This window comes from Leguminivora glycinivorella, chromosome 13 (assembly GCF_023078275.1).
Source record: "Leguminivora glycinivorella isolate SPB_JAAS2020 chromosome 13, LegGlyc_1.1, whole genome shotgun sequence".
In the NCBI taxonomy this organism is placed as follows: Eukaryota; Metazoa; Arthropoda; class Insecta; order Lepidoptera; family Tortricidae; genus Leguminivora; species Leguminivora glycinivorella.
Window position 1 is genome coordinate 16,022,888 of NC_062983.1, and position 18,435 is coordinate 16,041,322.

The 18,435-nt window shown below is 41.3% G+C and overlaps 1 protein-coding gene across 3 annotated transcripts in view; it reads right to left on the reverse strand.

Annotated features, from left to right (window-relative positions):
• Positions 1–18,435, reverse strand: part of LOC125232491 (proteasome activator complex subunit 4B-like) — a 49,204-nt gene that overhangs the window by 22,025 nt on the left and 8,744 nt on the right. For 2 of the 3 annotated variants that reach the window (XM_048138175.1, XM_048138174.1), the window contains 11 exons: positions 17,681–17,834; positions 16,702–16,879; positions 14,312–15,583; positions 12,949–13,101; positions 11,184–11,358; positions 6,924–7,066; positions 6,251–6,383; positions 4,130–4,265; positions 3,318–3,444; positions 2,167–2,412; positions 798–1,042 (listed from right to left, as the gene is read on the reverse strand). In XM_048138175.1, coding sequence (XP_047994132.1) covers positions 798–1,042; positions 2,167–2,412; positions 3,318–3,444; positions 4,130–4,265; positions 6,251–6,383; positions 6,924–7,066; positions 11,184–11,358; positions 12,949–13,101; positions 14,312–15,583; positions 16,702–16,879; positions 17,681–17,834 — 2,962 coding nt within the window. Of the gene's footprint in view, positions 1–797; positions 1,043–2,166; positions 2,413–3,317; positions 3,445–4,129; positions 4,266–6,250; positions 6,384–6,923; positions 7,067–11,183; positions 11,359–12,948; positions 13,102–14,311; positions 15,584–16,701; positions 16,880–17,476; positions 17,621–17,680; positions 17,835–18,435 lie in introns of those variants that run through there. The other variant, XM_048138176.1, reaches the window with a different exon arrangement.

Genomic DNA, 18,435 nt, shown 5'->3' on the forward strand with positions numbered 1-18,435 from the left:
GAGATTTTTTTTTCATACATAATAATTCAGCACGCAATGTATTACGTCCACATCAATTAGCGTACATACCTAATTGTCATTACGACGTTGACGTTTATGTCATGTGAAATTAAGTTGGACGGCGTACATTGCCGCTTGGTTAGATTAAAAAAAAAATTACTCTTAATTAATAACACTTTTTAACAAAATAAATATCCTATACGATTCGTTTGATCAGATACTATAACTGGATACATTATTCGCCCGTATGGAATCCACACGCGGTATAAGATAGATTTTGAAAGAGGGTCAAGTAACCTATTATCAAGCTGGTAAACATGATTATTTTACTAAACAACTTCGTCTCAAGTCAAGACTTAGAGTCGGTTGTTTTAATCTTCTTAAGCTCCTTCTTTCGCTGCTGCAGAGCGAAGTGCGTCAACTTCTACGCCGTTCTGTGTACTATATCGGAAAGAGTGATTTTTTCCAAAGAAATTTTGGATTTTGCGCCACCTTTACTGACACTTTCACATCTTTGTCTTATGCTAGAAAAAGTATTATTTTTGAGTTACCTGGCTCAATTTTTTCGGGTTTTTTGACGCCAGCGATCTCATAAGGATCAACCTTAATCTTCTTAAGCTCCTTCATGCTCTGCTGCAGAGCGAAGTGCGTCAACTTCTGTGCCGTTCTGCGTACTGCTACATCGTCGTACCGTAAAGAGTGATTTTTCCCAAAATAAATTTTGGAATTTGCGCCACTTTTACTGACACTTGATTATCTTTGTCTTAAGCTAGAAAAAAGTATTATTTTTGAGTTACCTGGCTCAATTTTCTCAGGTTTTTTGACCCCGGCGATCTCATAAGGATCAACCTTAATCTTCTTAAGCTCCTTCTTTCTCTGCTGCAGAGCGAAGTGCGTCAACTTCTGCGCCGTTCTGCGTACTGCTATGTCGTCGTGCAACAAAGAGTGTAGCGCCAGGCGGACGGCGCGCGGCGTGTAGGGGGTTTGGACGGAGGGACAGTAGGTCAGCATTTGCATGGCTAGCTCGAGACGACGCCATTGGCTGGAAGAAGGTTTATGGTTAGCTTGGTTTGAGTTATCTGTGGCACAGTATAAGGACGATTCAGTAATAATTCTTCTAACAAATTTTGCGCCGCGCTGTTTGTCCTTGAGTAGCGCTCTGCGCGAGCGAGGTGCAGAGAGTATGTCGGGTACCGGAAGTACAGGCGGAACCGGATGATGCCGGTTGCGTCAGTACGCGCCGCGCTGCGTGGCGCTGCCAAGGTTGCGCGCGGCGCGTGCGAGAGAGCCAAATACCGATCGCGGATTATACTGTGTGTGTGGTTATGTAAAAGTATGCAGGGATCTAGTAAATTAGTGATACAAAATTAGGCTCTAATAATACGTTCCTTAAAATACAATATTTTTATGCAGTGCACGAAATAATGCACCAGATAATTAGAAGAAAAATATGGACAATAGTTTTTTTTAACCATAATTTCTATTTAGATGTCACTCCTCAGATGGTGAAATGTCAGTTCGATTGGTCAATTTACTATCCTAATTAAATTGGTCGGACAATCTGAAAAGTACTGATAAAAAACTCACACACTAATATGTACAACCTTTCACGATTTTAAGTATTCACACATTAGAACATGTTCACTTAAAAAGTTCATGAAAAACGTTTAGAAGCTTCCATAGCGCGTTATGTGTCATAACTTATGACCAAATAACCTGACCAGTGACCAGCTTAGCAAAGTTAGTAGTGTTATTCGACGAAAAATTAAGTACTAGTCTCAGCAACATCTTGTCCGAATGCGCCAGCTCCCTAGCTTCCGCGTTGGCCAACAAATCGGCCAACTTGTGTTCGGATTACTCGGCTTTGGTAAATAACTTCTTGGCAGCTTCTATATCCGATTTAACCAAAAGCCACAGTGTTATTTGAGAAAAAATAAGGTACTTACACATTAGGAGTCTCAGCAACGTCAACCAGCTCGTCTATCAACTCCGTATAAGTTTTCTCAATCTTGTTTGAATGCGCCAGCTCCCTAGTTTCCGCGTTGGCCAACAAATCGGCCAACTTGTGTTCGGATAACTCGGCTTTGGTAAATAACTTCTTGGCAGCTTCTATATCCGATTTAACCAAAAGCCACAGTGTTATTTGAGAAAAAATAAGGTACTTACATATTAGGAGTCTCAGCAACGTCAACCAGCTCGTCTATCAACTCCGTATAAGTTTTCTCAATCTTGTTTGAATGCGCCAGCTCCCTAGCTTCCGCGTTGGCCAACAGATCGGCCAACTTGTCTTCAGACAAATCAGCTTCGGTAAAGAATTTCTTGGCAGCTTCGATGGCCGATTGGGAGATGACCAGACGAGTGTTTACTGTGGGGAAGTGGCGGTGGAGAGTTTCGCTGAACGCTTGCTCCAATCTGTGAAGGGATTATTTTTTAGATCTTTTATTTATTGGCCCATCGTATGTAACTGTCAGAAATTGACATAATAATTATCAACTTTGATATAAATATTTAAAGTACAACGTCTTATTATAAACTGAAATAGATACCATACACTAAAGAAAAAGCGATCAAGACCACTGGTGGCGAAGCCGGGAAACGAACCCGGGTCTCCAGCTAACGCGGCTGACGTGCTAAAACGGTTACACCACCCCGACTGCCGAGGTACCCGTCGAAATTTCTCTACTTTCTCTAGTGTATGTTATCTCTGAAGGCTAGGCGCCTTTGACCAACTCTAAGGGCGAGCAATTTGTGCTTGCACCTTCTATATGAATCCTTTTGCAGGATTACGATATAGCGAGAGAGATGGTGCTGCCATCTATCGATGTAGGGAACAAATCAAAAAATATTTAATAAAATAATTTGATTTGTTCCCTACATCGATACAACGTCTTATGTTAAGATTCTTATCAAACTTAGACGAAATGTTAATTTAATAAGGTATAGTCGCTTAAAAACAGTATTCTATTAGTAAAATTAGATAAGTTTCTCGAAATTATTCAGTGATAGTTTGGAACTGTGTAATGTCAAAAAACGTTTTTGGAACTAAAATTATTTATGAGACAAATGTGCTTCTGGGTACAGAGAACAATAATTAATTTATTTATGCTGAACAGGGATCATTGGATTCCTTTTTTGTTAAAATATAGGTAGCACCCGATCCACCTGATGGGAAGTAGTCATCGCCACCCACGGATATAAGCAAAATAGGAGGGCCACATTATGTGAGACCTTTGAAAACCCTAAATACATGTTTCTTGAAGCATTTAATGGATATAGTTACCCGCATAGTTTTCTGTAAGAGAGAGAGAAAGTCTTACCGTAATATACTAGGTTTCTCACTGAGTGGCGCCTTCAGTATGGCGGGCCAAAGCGTCTTGACTACCTCCCAGTCTTGCTTGGCCGTTAGCGGTCCGGTGCGGGGTCCCAACATTATGAAGAGAGCGCCTGAGGACAAATTGTAATTTCCATTCTGTTATTATATTCATTAGGTATGGTTTCTCTTGGTCTTAAACCTAAAATTTTTTGTTAATACTACGTCGGTGGCAAACAAGCATACGGTCCGCCTGATGGAAAGCGGTCACCGTCACCTATACACCTGCAACTCAAGGAGTGTCACGTGCGCGTTGCCAGTACATTAGAAACTTGTACATTCCTTTTTGCTGTGTTTTTTTCTGTGTACACATAAAAAAAGAAGAATTATTCTCATTTTGAAGAATTACACAGATTATTCCTATTTCACTAACAGTATTGATATACTTTATGGGAAGTCAACTATTTGTGTCTTTATTTTTTTATTTGCCACTTTTTTTATACTGACAAAATATTTTTTCGCCAATTTAGTATTTCGATAGTCTAGAAAGTGCTCCGCATACGTACAACGTATACGCCTGTGTCACGTTACATGTTGATAGCATTGTGAATGCCATAGCACACGATAAAAAAATTTAAAAAAGGTAAATTACTTATTCGGTTGAGATTTGAACACGCGGCCTCTGGACGGATAGATAATCCAGCGATCTGCCAACGGATGGCTGACCTGAACCGAGTTCAAACCTCACCCAAGGAAGTAATTTTCCACTTTTCACTGCTTGTCAATAAGTTAAATATTGTAAATTATTCTACATTTTACCTTTATGTCTGTCGTGCCACTCATCACCCTCGCCTCCTTTGTAAAGCAGCTCAGCCAGTTTCGGCACCAGAGCGCGGTACGAATACGGGTAGTGGGACAACATCCATGACAAACGGAGCTGGGCTAGCATTCGCACCTGAAATAATAATATTTCTTTAGTAAATTAAGGTAATGGCGTTTAAATTCATTGTTGCTCACGGGGCGGTTGTCTATTGTTTGCCCGACAGTTATTTAACATAATATTTATATGCCCGAATCTAATTTGCCTGAATTTCATTTGCCCGAATGATTTGTTTACCATAAAAATTGTATGACATACTGTTTGTTTATCTGAACATTACCTTCTATAATCATACAATGCCATACTATTTGTTAGCCATATTATTAAGTGCAATAATATGGTTTCATAGAATATTCAAACGCCATAAGCAATTATTGCCATATTAATTGTTGCCCATATTATTAAGTGCAATAATATTTTTTAATAGAATATATTCAAACGCCATAAGAAATTATCAGTTGTTTCGGTTTTAGAGGGTCACAGTTCTAACCTAACCTAACCTACTTTCTGATAGTAGTTTCATTTTCCAGGGGGTTACAGTTCTAAACTAACCTAACCTACTTTCTGATAGCAGTTTCATTTTCCAGGGGGTCACAGTTCTAACCTAACCTACTTTCTGATAGCAGTTTTATTTTCCAGGGGGTCACAGCTCTAACCTAACCTACTTTCTGATAGCAGTTTCATTTTCCAGGGGGTCACAGTTCTAACCTAACCTACTTTCTGATAGCAGTTTCATTCTCTGTTATAATTACACATTTCGATGATTCTGCCAAATAACATTATGGAAATTGCCTTTTCTGGTAGCTAATTTGGATGACAAATGATGTTATGGAATGTGGTAATTACGGATTTCGATGATTCTGACAAATGACATTATGGCAACTGACTTTATGGGAAACAAAGTTTCTGGCACATGATTAATATAGTAAACAATGATTATGGCATAAGATGTTATGAGAAACAATATTATGATTGTTGAATAGGATGGCAAATAAAATTCTGGCAAATGGGGGTATCCCCTCACGGTTCATATATTTCACCATGATTTTAGACTTTATTGGTCAAATTCATGGTATTCATCATCATCATCCTTGCGTTATCCCGGCATTTGCCAAGGCTCATAGGAGCCTGGGGACGATCGGGAACCCAACTGCAAGGTCCCTGTGCACTTGTGCAGCTCCCTAAAATTGGCATGGCACTTACTCCCTATAATAGTAATCAGGGCTTTGATATCACGCGCAAGTTTACGTGGACAGACTGGAAGAAAATGAGGAAAAATTAAAGGAATATTGCATTAGGTTTTTTACTTACTTTTTAGTGTCGGAGAGTTCATATAGATAGTGCGTTCAGTGCTTGAATGGGTGGAGTGATTCCAGCGTCACACACGAGGTCCAGCCGCGCTTCGTCTTGTAACCTGGCCCCGTCTGCCTCCAGCGTTCTGTTTCAAATGACTTACCGAGCTGTAAGTGTTGATGGAGAGTTCATATAGCGCGTTGAGCGCTTGCAGTGTGGATGGAGTGATGCCAGCGTCACACACGAGGTCCAGCCGCGCTTCGTCTTGTAACCTGGCCCCGTCTGCCTCCAGCGTTCTGTTTCAAATGACTTACCGAGCTGTAAGTGTTGATGGAGAGTTCATATAGCGCGTTGAGTGCTTGCAGTGCGGATGGAGTGATGCCAGCGTCACACACGAGGTCCAGCCGCGCTTCGTCTTGTAACCTGGCCCCGTCTGCCACCAGCGCTCTGTTTCAAATGACTTACCGAGCTGTAAGTGTTGATGGAGAGTTCATACAGCGCGTTGAGCGCTTGCAGTGTGGATGGAGTGATGCCAGCGTCACACACGAGGTCTAGCCGCGCTTCGTCTTGTAACCTGGCTCCGTCTGCCACCAGCGTTCTGTATCAAATGACTTACCAAGCTGTAAGTGTTGATGGAGAGTTCATACAGCGCGTTGAGCGCTTGCAGTGCGGATGGAGTGATGCCAGCGTCACACACGAGGTCTAGCCGCGCTTCGTCTTGTAACCTGGCCCCGTCTGTCACCAGCGTTCTGCTTCAAATGACTTACCGAGCTGTAAGTGTTGATGGAGAGTTCATACAGCGCGTTGAGCGCTTGCAGTGCCGATGGAGTGATGCCAGCGTCACACACGAGGTCTAGCCGCGCTTCGTCTTGCAATCTGGCCCCGTCTGCAACCAACGTCCTGTAGGAAAGGAGATTTGAGCGTGTTACTTGCTTTGTCCCTATACCTTTCTAGAACTAAATTGTTTCTATTTTTTTAGAGGCAATCGAGCAGACGGGTGATGGTAAGCGATCATGGACGTAGTACACACCAGATGTGTTGCACGTGCGACGTCGGTTAGCTTCGCTTCGATCGCTTATCATCACGCGCTATATCATAAAAAAAATAGACTTTATAACAGCCATGTACAGTCACCGGAATAAATAATCGTCGTCATTTTTAATCGTTTGACGATTTCGTATGTCATTTCATACACGACGTTAAAGTGACAAGGTACAGAAACCATCACTTATTTATGCCGGTCACTGTATATGTATGCTGCTAATTTGATAAAAGTGTTAATATGCAGGTTGTACATGGCGACCTTGCCAGAGCGACTTTGCGCTACATCGGTGTGCCGTGCAAGCCGGAAATAACTTCTAAAGTTTCTTTGACGATAAATGGTAGAGCGTTTTATTCATTAATTTCATACCTGACTTATTTAGTTTATACCTGACATACCTTAACTTGGCGGCACCATGAGCGTCACCAGCCACGCCACCGCGGCCATCCAGCGCCCGTTCTAACGCCCCGTACGAGCGAAGACGGGCCTCTAGTCCCGAGGCCGAGCGAAGCCCCTTCATCACGACTGTTCGCTCCCAAACCTGATACAAATTCCAAATTGTACTCTAGTTTACAGCGCTGAATACCGTAGTGACTAGCTTGAAATATATTAACATTTTGGTTAATTCGAATATATAAACGACTAGTGTGTTTGCCCATAGAAAATTCCTCCCTCTATTTTAGGAATGGGAAAGACGGACAAACAAACAGACACATACACTTGGATACGAATAAAGTAATATATCTATATATCTTTCCCAACATCTCCAAGGCACCTGTAGCTGTGCCATGTTGTAACAGAACAAGCGTCTATGACGAGGAAATGGACTCGTTATTACATATAAAACTTACGGCGAATCAACTTTTCCTTGACCAACTTTTTGGTGCATATTTCCTTCGGGATTTCATTGAATATTTTAACAAATAATATCTTTGATGGTTAATCACATGTTTAGTTACGTCATCACTGATAAAATTCACTATTATTTAATGTAAAACAGGTTGGAAAAACGTATTTATCAACAAACTACGTTCACATGGACGAAATACTGACATTGACAGTTGTCAACTGCATAGCGTTCCGATATTATGTCTTGGTTCCAATTACAAGTCAGAGAGGTAATAATGACTAATATTGATTATTATACTTCCTGAATATATCATTCAATGTAACAATTAATAACAAATGTGATCTTTCATTGCGAAGTCACTTACTAAATTGATTTAAACAGTCTTTCACAAAATAATATTTACGTAAAAATATTTACGGAACACTCCACTATTGGACTACATAGGTATCAATACCAATAGCTCTGTCTCTCTCTAAAACAGCTGCAATCTGCACGTGTTGATAAGCGAACGTCCGCGTGATGATCGTGAACTTTATTACGTAGGGCGTATGACTTAGTAAACAAAGCATTTATGATCTTTTTCTTATGTGCGCGATTTAATAGCCGCCTAGTCGGAGATAAGTCGGAGATAGGTCGGATGTCGGAGATACGTCGGAGATAGGTCGGAGATATGTCGGATGTCGGAGATAGGTCGGAGATAGGTCGGAGATATGTCGGATGTCGGAGATAGGTCGGATTTAGGTCGGAGATATGTCGGATGTCGGAGATAGGTCGGAGATAGGTCGGAGATAGGTCGGAGATATGTCGGATGTCGGAGATAGGTCGGAGATAGGTCGGAGATATGTCGGATGTCGGAGATAGGTCGGATTTAGGTCGGAGATATGTCGGATGTCGGAGATAGGTCGGAGATAGGTCGGAGATATGTCGGATGTCGGAGATAGGTCGGAGATATGTCGGATGTCGGAGATAGGTCGGAGATATGTCGGATGTCGGAGATAGGTCGGATTTAGGTCGGAGATATGTCGGATGTCGGAGATAGGTCGGATTTAGGTCGGAGATATGTCGGATGTCGGAGATAGGTCGGATTTAGGTCGGAGATATGTCGGATGTCGGATTTAAGTCGGAGATAGAGGCTATAAAAGGGTCGAAGCGAGCCGACGCGCGTCATTCTTACAATATCCACAAGACTAACAGTGTCTCTGGCTTTCGTGTGTTATACTGGTGAGTGAAGTTGTTCTGCTATTATTTCTCTGTTTGTTTTTACTTGGAAGTTATTCTGGGTGATTGTAAACTTTGAAATTGTGTCTCTGTTTGATTGTGCGGGGACAATATCGTCGTACAGTTGAACTTAGACCTACGGTGGAATTGCTTTACTGTCAGTTGTGGGGTTATTTTAGTTTTCTATTTATAGTGTAGTGTTACATTTAAGTTAATGTGTATAGTGAAGTTTTCTGTGCTTTGTTTCTTGAGTGCCGTCAAGCAATACAAAGACTGGGTCGATGTATGGCTGGTGCTTGGAGATAAGTCTGTGTTTGGTTTTGTAGGGAGTAATTCTTGCAATACTAAGCTTAGATTATAGCACGTAAAGGAAACTTCATTCGTTTATTTAGTTGGTCAGTAAAATTGAATTTAGTAATTTTTTATGGTGTTATTTTGTGAAAGTTATAAGCCAGATCATTGTTTGTGACAGACTGTTGTCCGGCTAAGCGCTTTATACCTTGCGGTGTTAAACATAAGGCGTTTAGGGGTCTTTTTGTTCCAAGTGGGGGCTTGGACGCTTTTTTATACTTACAAAAGCGTATTTTCTCACCGGTCTCAAAGAGTCCAACTGTTAGATGGAAGTGAGGACTTTCACGATTGACGAAAGACATTAGGAGTAATCCTTGCTCACTGAAGTCGGCAGTATTTGAGGCTGGGGTCCTATATATATTTATATTTATTTACTCGGTGCTCTAGTCCATGCTGGCGTTGGTCGCTGGGGATTTCGGTTGTGATCGATCCACATCTAAGTAAAGTTGATCGCAGCTGGGTCTCTCATGTGGCTGGTACTGGTGTGTCCTAGAATACTGGATATATACACGGATAGGGCGATCTACTCTCTGCTACCCTAGCCCGCGGGCAAAAGCAGAGGGGGGGATCAGAACTCAAGCCTATAGGTTGCCTATCTCAGCTTCGCTGGCTGAACTGTACAGCTTATGGTAGGGATACACTTGTGCATATTTTGAACACAAGATCTATGGTAAGTGACGGTCTGTGTTTCAGATATGCCAGAGTAGGGAAAACGATAGGATTAGGGTAGAGTCACACACTATTTCTATGAAAGTAGAGTTCTTTTATGATTGGTCTTGGAATATAATTGGTCAACGTGTATTGTGGAGAAATAATTTAACTACTACTATTATGGTCTTAATGGACTTTAAATGTGGTGTTTACTATCTTAAAATATGTGGTAAAACTGGTAATTTATAAAAACTCTTATTATTTAATTTATTTGAGTGAAATTAATAATTGTGGTAGCAATTTCTGATTTTTCGGTGTGGCTGCGGGACACTTAGTGTTGCTAACTGGTTTTTCAAGGTAAATTCTATCAAGTTGGTTAGGGAAACAAACTATTCTTTGGAATAAAAAGCATAGGTTTGTTATAGGGCCCAGTGGCATGCGAGCGCCGTCCACTGATGGAAAGTCAAAAGCTTAGAAGAGTTAGTAGACTTGCTTAGTTCTTATAAAAGTTAGCGACTGCTCGGTGTTTCGATAAAACATTAGAAAGATCGAGAAGTTATGGTCTATTAGCAGTATTGGGGAAAGGGGGGTTTAGCTAGGGAAAAAGAAACAAAACAAAAAGGGGGTTAGTTCGTAGATAGATAGCCCTTCAGGCTTACTTGCTTAGGATCCTGATAAAGTGGTTTGATCAGGTCAGGGTCCCATACCGTATCGCAAGCCCTTGCCCAAGCCGGGACCACTAATAAGGCGTAGCGGATGATTACCAAAATATTTTTTAATATTTATTTCATGTATGTTTCACTCACTAACTTTTATTCTAAAATTTCTTCATCACGTCATTAATTTTCTCACATATAACTTTCTAGGCCTAAATCTGATAAAATACTCTACTATAACACTATATTATTATGCTACAATAACCTTTATTCTTCTTTAAAATATAAATAAACTTTTTTTTTAAAAATTAGTCAAAAATACAGCTGATACTCAACTAAAATCTTAAACTCTTTTTGATCGATTTCTTTGAAAATAGCTCCAATACCATGATTCAAGTGACCTGTAACTTTGACTTTGATTACCTGTATAAGCATCTCTTAACCGCGCGTATCATCGGTCTTGTCAGCTAGTATACGCGCTTGAACCTCTAAGAGTAACCTTGTTACAGCTACGAGTAAATTCTCGCCGTCTGGGTCACTGTGTGCTTCACACCGTTCGAGAATATAGGCGAGACGACTAAAAAAAACTAATTAGTCCGTCAGTTAGATTATCAAAGAATTTTAGTCACGTATTTTTTCTTTTTTCTCTTAAACGAAAAATGATGACGGTACAGTGCGTTGAAGTTTCGCGTGACGTCACGCCTAGCTACAATTTTTACTTAGAAATGACATCACAAGCCCCCACTTCGGAACTTTGATGCTCTATATTTTTCATTAATTAGAAAAAGCGAAAAATATGTGTTCAGTATTTTTGGACGATCTAACTGACGGACTAAACAGAATGCCATTTTTTTTATGTAGTCGTCATCCCTATTGAAATAAAAAGGGTTGGTTTTCTTTGTGAGCAACTTGTCTATATTCTATATATTTACCTGTATAAGCATCTCCAAGCCGCGCGTATCATCGGTCTTGTCAGCTAGCATACGCGCTTGAACCTCTAAGAGTAACCTTGTTAGAGCTACGCGTAGATTTTCACCGTCCTGGGTCACTGTGTGCTTCACACCGTTCGTGAATGGAAGACTGGTGGCTGGCACGAGAGATTCCATGCTGGAAGAATGGAATGATTACATATTTTTAGGAAATATGAAGACTGCTGTTTCAAAATCAAGCGCTATCAAGCGTGTGCTATGACGAAATTTTTAACCACCGACGCAAAAACGACGGGATGTTATAAGTTTGACGTGTCTGTCTGTCTGTGTGTGTGTCTGTCTGTGGCACCGTAGCTCCCGAACGGATGAACCGATTTCGATTTAGTTTTTTTTATTTGAAAGCGGAGTAGGCAGTGTTCTTAGCCATGTTTTATGAAAATCGGTCCACTATGTCGCGGTCGGGGGTTTTTTTCAAAATTTAAATTTTGTGGTTAGGTTTTGTGGTTATTTAAATTTTGTGTTAATAAACAGATTCTTATGAGAGACGCCACACCGCTTGTGTCTGATCCGCCACTTCTAATAAAACGAAGTTGGTAGCTTAGGACTTCCAAAATAAACGAGACACACAGTAGATAATTTGGTGAACTGCTCAAATTAAGCTAGACTTTTATTATTTATATTACCAGCAGCTCTTACCCGCGGTTTCGCTCGTATTATAAAGAGACAAAAAGTAGCCTATGTCACTCTCCATCCCTTCAACTATCTCCACTTAAAAAATCAGGACAATTCGTCGCTCCGTTTTGCCGTGAAAGGCGGACAAACAAACAGACACACACTCCCATTTATAATTAGTATATGGATAGGACTACCACGACAGTTACTCAATGGGATAGTATAGCACATTTTCTTCATCCACCTAACGTTTTCCCGGCCTAGCGCCAGGATCCGCTTTCCTGCTGTCTTCTCCATTTTGCCCGGTCTTCGGCATCCTCCGCGTGCGTAGCCGAAGGGCAAAAACGCTCACGAAACGAAACGCTCGTAGATATCTATCTCTATCGCTCTTGCGTATTGGCGCGACAGAGCCAGACTACCTTTCGCCTTCGTTTCGCGTCGCAGAAATGCCATTCGGCTACGCGGCCAGGTGTGAGATTGTTCTCTTGCATGTCCGCTGTCACGTCCAGCCAGCGCTTCTGAGGCCTACCGCGGCCGCGTGACGTAGGGCCTTGGACAGTGAGATTGAGCCACCTGTTTATGACGTGGTCTACCGGTCTGCGGCGTATATCGTCACTACTTTGAAAGAAACTTGTATCTTCTTCTGTCAATGAAAAGAAAAATGTAATAAGTATGTATGCAATGCGACTAGGGAACAAATCAAATTATTTTATTGAATATTTTTTGATTTGTTCTTTTTTTTTCCAAGTAGTCACACTACTATATATAAATTATAAATTGAAATAGATATCACACATGAAAGAAAAAACGACAAGTCCCACTGGTGGCCGAGCCAGGAATCGAACCCGGGTCAGCTTACGCGGCTAAGCCAGTGGGCCTTGTCGTTTTTTCTTTCATGTATGATATCTATTTCAATTTATAATGTATGCAATGCATATAGACTTACTGCGTTTTAACTTTGAGGAGCAGTGTGAGATACGAGATTTTTTCAAAGTAGTGACGATATGGCCATATCATGGAGGCGTCTTTCCTATAGCTTATAGGGATAGATTGGTGTAGCAAATAAATAAATAAAAATAAATATTTGAAGACTTACAGGGTCACAGGCTCTTCATCAGGCGGCGGTAGGAATGTGCTGCAGGAGAGTACGGCGTTGATCACGTAGAAACAACGCAGTCTTCGCTCGCGGCACATTTCCCTTTCGCCTGACAGCCATTGGCGTAGACGACCTAGTTCCGGTTTCAGGTACCTGGTGGAGAGGTTAAATTCATTGTAATATGTTAATTGTTAATCCTTAGATAAGTTTAGTGTACAGTCAACCAATTGGAACCCTAGGCCACTCTACAACCATGTCAAAATGACAAGCAGTACGAGATTTCTTACAATCTGATTTATAACGTCACTGTGACATAGTTCTACAGTGGCCTAGGGTTCCAATTGGTTGACCGTACCTAAATAAACATGAACCGAATCTCTTTACTACTTCTTGCCAAAACCACATCTCGGACACTGGCGATCAAATATATGAAAGAGGCGCGTTCCTAGCACAGTCTAAGCTCGTGTAGGTGAACGCGTACCATGCTTGTATGAGTGAGATATGACAGGTCAATTGATCGCATTTTTGACAGGCGGTAACTGTGAGGTAACCGAGAGGGGGTGAGCGGCACTTTCAGCGGGGAGCGGGAGTGGCCATACTGTACGATAGTACTCTTTATTATACTGTGCCAAAACAGCGCGGAATAGTCAAAACATATGAAAATCCACCTGTGTTACTATTACTATTTTTGTCGTCAGAGATTTTATGTTCATTATATGATGAATTTTGCGTGAAAGTGAATTTAGACCCTAAGTGCGTTTTCACATTATCCGATCCGATATCGGATGTAGGATCGATGTCCTATATATTAAAACCGCCATCTTTTACATCTTTCCTCCATCCGATGTCAGATCGGAAAATGTGAAAACGCCACCAATCATAAACAAAAGTATTTATTTGAACTACAGCTGCAAATGAAATGATCTATGCATATATCGGGAAAGTAACACTTATTTAGAGATAGATTATCGTAGTAAATGGAAATCCCTGATCTCTGCCTACCCCTCTGGTAAACAGGCGTGATTGTATGTATGTATGTGTATGTAGATTATCACTTGAACTTGCATCGTGAATAAATGGAACGTAACGGGACTTACACACTCACTTAAATGTAAGTGTTTACGCGATTAAGTCCCGTTTAGTTCTAAAATTAAGAATGGACGTAGTTACGCAATAACGTTCCAATCCATCAGAAATTGTCATTGAAATGAAAGACTTTTGTTTTTCATACAAGGTCTAAAACTTAATTACAATTTCATGTGGATTGGAACGTTATTGCGTAACTACGTCCAAATGGAACATGCCATAAAATCGTGACTCATGTTACTCTAGCCGCGGATTGACCCATTAGTTTTTTACGCACCTGTCAACAAGCATCTGCGCACACGCAGCCTCTTCCTCACTAGGCACGTGCCACTTAAAATCAGCTTCCTTCAGCAAACAGCCCCTCCCCCACTCCCGAATAGGCAACCAAGTCTGCGGCGCCGATCCGTAGTCTTTAGGACTACTCCTCCATTCTTTCAAGTCCACAAAACATAACGAAGTAAATATATGACTTAAGATCTCACAGGCACGGATTAAAGAGTACTTAGCGTGGAGTTTCAGCGCTTTATCCAGCACTGGAATTATCTGCGGAATGTATTTCAAAAGCACCACCCCATCGCATTCTACAACGTTCATGAGCAACACCAAACTGTATGACAAGTCTCTTTGAGGGTTTTCGTCTCGAATGGCTTCCTCTGTTGATAGCAATTCGTTCAACTCTTCGCATAAGTCTGGCACGAACGCGGCTAGTGTCGATTCGGAGTCGATGCGTGCGAAAACTTTTAGTAACACACCGATCATGCTACCAGACACGTTTGTTTCATATGTAGACTCATTCGCGAAAGCCTTAAACTTTTTCAAAGCTTCTTTGAAAATTTTCGGTGAGCATTGCATCAAAACAGCTGTGGCAGCCGATGAAATTGCAGTTTCCATGACCGCATCAGTTTTACTGCGAACGCAGTCAGATTCCTTAGTATCCAAACGAACATGCTCCATCACACTGGATTCTATAATCGTGAACAATCTATCAAGGAAGACTAGTACGAAATCCTCGAACTGAGCTGTTGATTCGCAAGTAAGTAACTCCTCTTCGGTCAAATCAGGCCAGTGTTCATGGGCGGAGCTGCAATCTATATACGGGACCATCCAACTGAAGATCAGTATGAAGTGCAAGGTCACTAGAGTCTTTTTGATATCATTAGGGTCTAAGCCAGGTAAAACAGCTAGTAGTAAAGGTACAACATGTGTCGGGCCTTCAGGGTAGTCTCCATTGGCGCCTTGGAGCATGGGTCTAGCCACGGCAGCTACCGCGGACATAGCAGCGGTGACCCTGTGAGGTTCTGTTAGGGAAGTTAGTGAAGTCCTTAGTCTTTCAAGTAGGGGAGGTACTACGACAGCGGGTCGCAGTGTGGCTAGGTTTTGCAAAGCGATGGAGATGTCTAAGGAACCGGAGCGGCTGTAGACGGCTTGGAGGGTCGGTTCTAGGGTGATGTTGACGAATTCTGTGATGTCTTCGTCGCGCAGTTTGTACGCTTCTGGAGTTTTGTTCTCCCAGCTGTTTTTGTAGCGCTTTTCGCGTTCGCGACGGACTCTGGGGGAAAGAAAGCTACGGTTACAAAGACGTTCAAACAGAAATGGATACTAAAAATTTGTAGAACTCGGTCGGTACCAGGGTAAGTAGCCAAATGCACAAACGCTTACGATAATATCGTAGTAGCTAGCAATATCTATAGCTTTTCCGTATTGACGCGACAAAGCCAGACTGCTTTTCGGTCGGAGTCTAGCGCCAAATATTGTCATTTCCGCTAGGCCGGCTGCAGTTAAGCGGGAGACAGCATCGAGTAATTCCTCACTCATTTTTTAGGGTTCCGTAGTCAACTAGGAACCCTTATAGTTTCGCCATGTCTGTCTGTCCGTCCGTCCGTCCGCGGATAATCTCAGTAACCGTAAGCACTAGAAAGCTGAAATTTGGTACCAATATGTATATCAATCACGCCAACAAAGTGCAAAAATAAAAAATGGAAAAAAATGTTTTATTAGGGTACCCCTAGCTTTACATGTAGGGATGTAAAGTGGGGGGGGGGGGTTTCATTCCAACCCCAACGTGTGATATATTGTTGGATAGGTATTTAAAAATGAATATGGGTTTACTAAGATCGTTTTTTGATAATATTAATATTTTCGGAAATAATCGCTCCTAAAGGAAAAAAGTGCGCCCCCCCCTCTAACTTTTGAACCATATGTTTAAAAAATATGAAAAAAATCATAAAAGTAGAACTTTATAAAGACTTTCTAGGAAAATTGTTTTGAACTTGATAGGTTCAGTAGTTTTTGAGAAAAATACGAAAAACTACGGAACCCTACACTGAGCGTGGCCCGACACGCTCTTGGCCGGTTTTTTGTGTACCAGATATGACTCAACATAGAACCATAAAACGGTAATTCACAATCGTCTAGTCCATATTCTAATTGCCGCGACGCTTCTATTTTCATTGGAATTTTAATTCTGATAAATTTGAATTAGAACTGAAATTCCACTGAAAACAAATGAGTCGCGGTTATTAGACTTCGCCCTTACGTCTTGAGAATGACCGAAAACTCTGATACAGACATTTGATTACCATCCGTTATTACGATAAATAGAATATTTTGAGCAATTTGCTCTTGGTCCTATAGTTTCATAAAACAAGAATAATGTGATAGTGTTACCTGTTCAAAAACTCCCTAGCGAGCTTCCTAAGCAGATCTCTAAGTCGATACGACCAACGACCTGCATTAGCGCTGTGCAAGTAACTCTCCACCGCGCCCACGAAGCAACGGAGATGCTTCAGCGTCAGCCCGTCCGGATTAATGGTCCATACGATCCAGGACGCCATGTCTTTGGTGTCTGGAAGGGTAAGGTTAGGGGTTTTGGTTGAGATGTGTCTGACCGATATCCCATACATTACAGGCGCCATCTTGGATTTTTTCCCTTCCGAAATCCGATATCGGATCGGATAATGTGAAAACGGACTTAGGCGGAGCGCTTGTCGATTTCTGAAGTAATATGAGATGCTACGAAATATAAAGAGCAGAAATAGTTTTAGGCAAAATCATTTTACAGTATCGCTATTTTGATAGTACAGTCACCGGCATAAATAAGTGATGATTTTTGTACCTTGTCGCTTTTAATCATTTGACAATTTCGTATGACATTTCAAACAAGATGTTAATGTGACAAGGTACAGAAATCATCACTTATTTATGCCGGTGACTGTACTCGTACGTACCATCTTGTGAGTGACACTGTAAATAAAGGCTGGCGTCCACTAGGCTCGCTGAGTCGAATCTCAATAATCCGCCATCTGCATTTACTATGAAAGTGCGTGCATTGGCGACCCGTCGAATCGAATTCACCGTTCATGTATTGAATACTTGATTCGACGCGGCTCGATTCGGCGCAAGTGGACGCCAGTCTTATGGTGTATTTGTATTGAAGACTTACCAAGCGAATGGTTCTTGGAATACTGCATGTCCTTATAGTTGACGGGCAGGTTGAGAGCGTGCAGAAATCTGGTGAACATCTTTGGCACGTAGCGACTTGCCGGGGTTCTGTTTGTCTAGCCCGGAGAATAGGGTCATTAGGTCCTGAAACTTGAGCAGTCTCATGTGCTCTGCCTACCCCTCTTGGGAGTAAGTAAACACTTACCAAGCGAATGGTTCTTGGAATACTGCATATCCTTATAGTTGACGGGCAGGTTGAGCGCGTGCAGGAATCTGGTGAACATTTTGGGCACGTAGGGGCTCCAGTCTACTGTGCCGGGGTTCTTTTTGGCTAGCCCGGAGAATAGGGTCATTAGGTCCTGAAATACAAGTATTTTGTTCATTTCCTGTAGTAGGGAAGTTAACTTTTTATATGTAGTATTTTTTTAATCGGGCTAAGTAAATATGATTATTAAATAATTTGTGACTGTATCTTTTCGGCTCTTCCCTTTTTGCCAAGAGTGGCACTGAATCTTAGTTCATGTGCCCTGCCTACCCCTTTATGGGATACAGGCGTGATTATATGTATGTATGTATCTTTTTAATTTCTATTAATTTCTTAGAAGCTATCTTTGAATGAAAACTTGTAAAACATTGTAACTTGACAATGCTATATCTCATGTCAGCAAACGAACGTTGTATGCTGCGTTGCTGAAATTTTATGTACGCTCAAGATTCAATACATGCACTAAAGCAAAATATCTCTACTTGCATAACATTTAATTCGTTCGGACACAATAGACAGTCAGTGGCCTTTCAACACAATATGCGGGTATCATATTGCATATTGGATTCAAGCCACCAGTCAGGTTTTGGCTGATGTGTATCACAATAGCGTTCGCTAAATATAGGAATGTACTATTTTTTTCGATGTTATGGGTATAATTGTTATATAATTTTCCAATATACTAAGAAAAAATC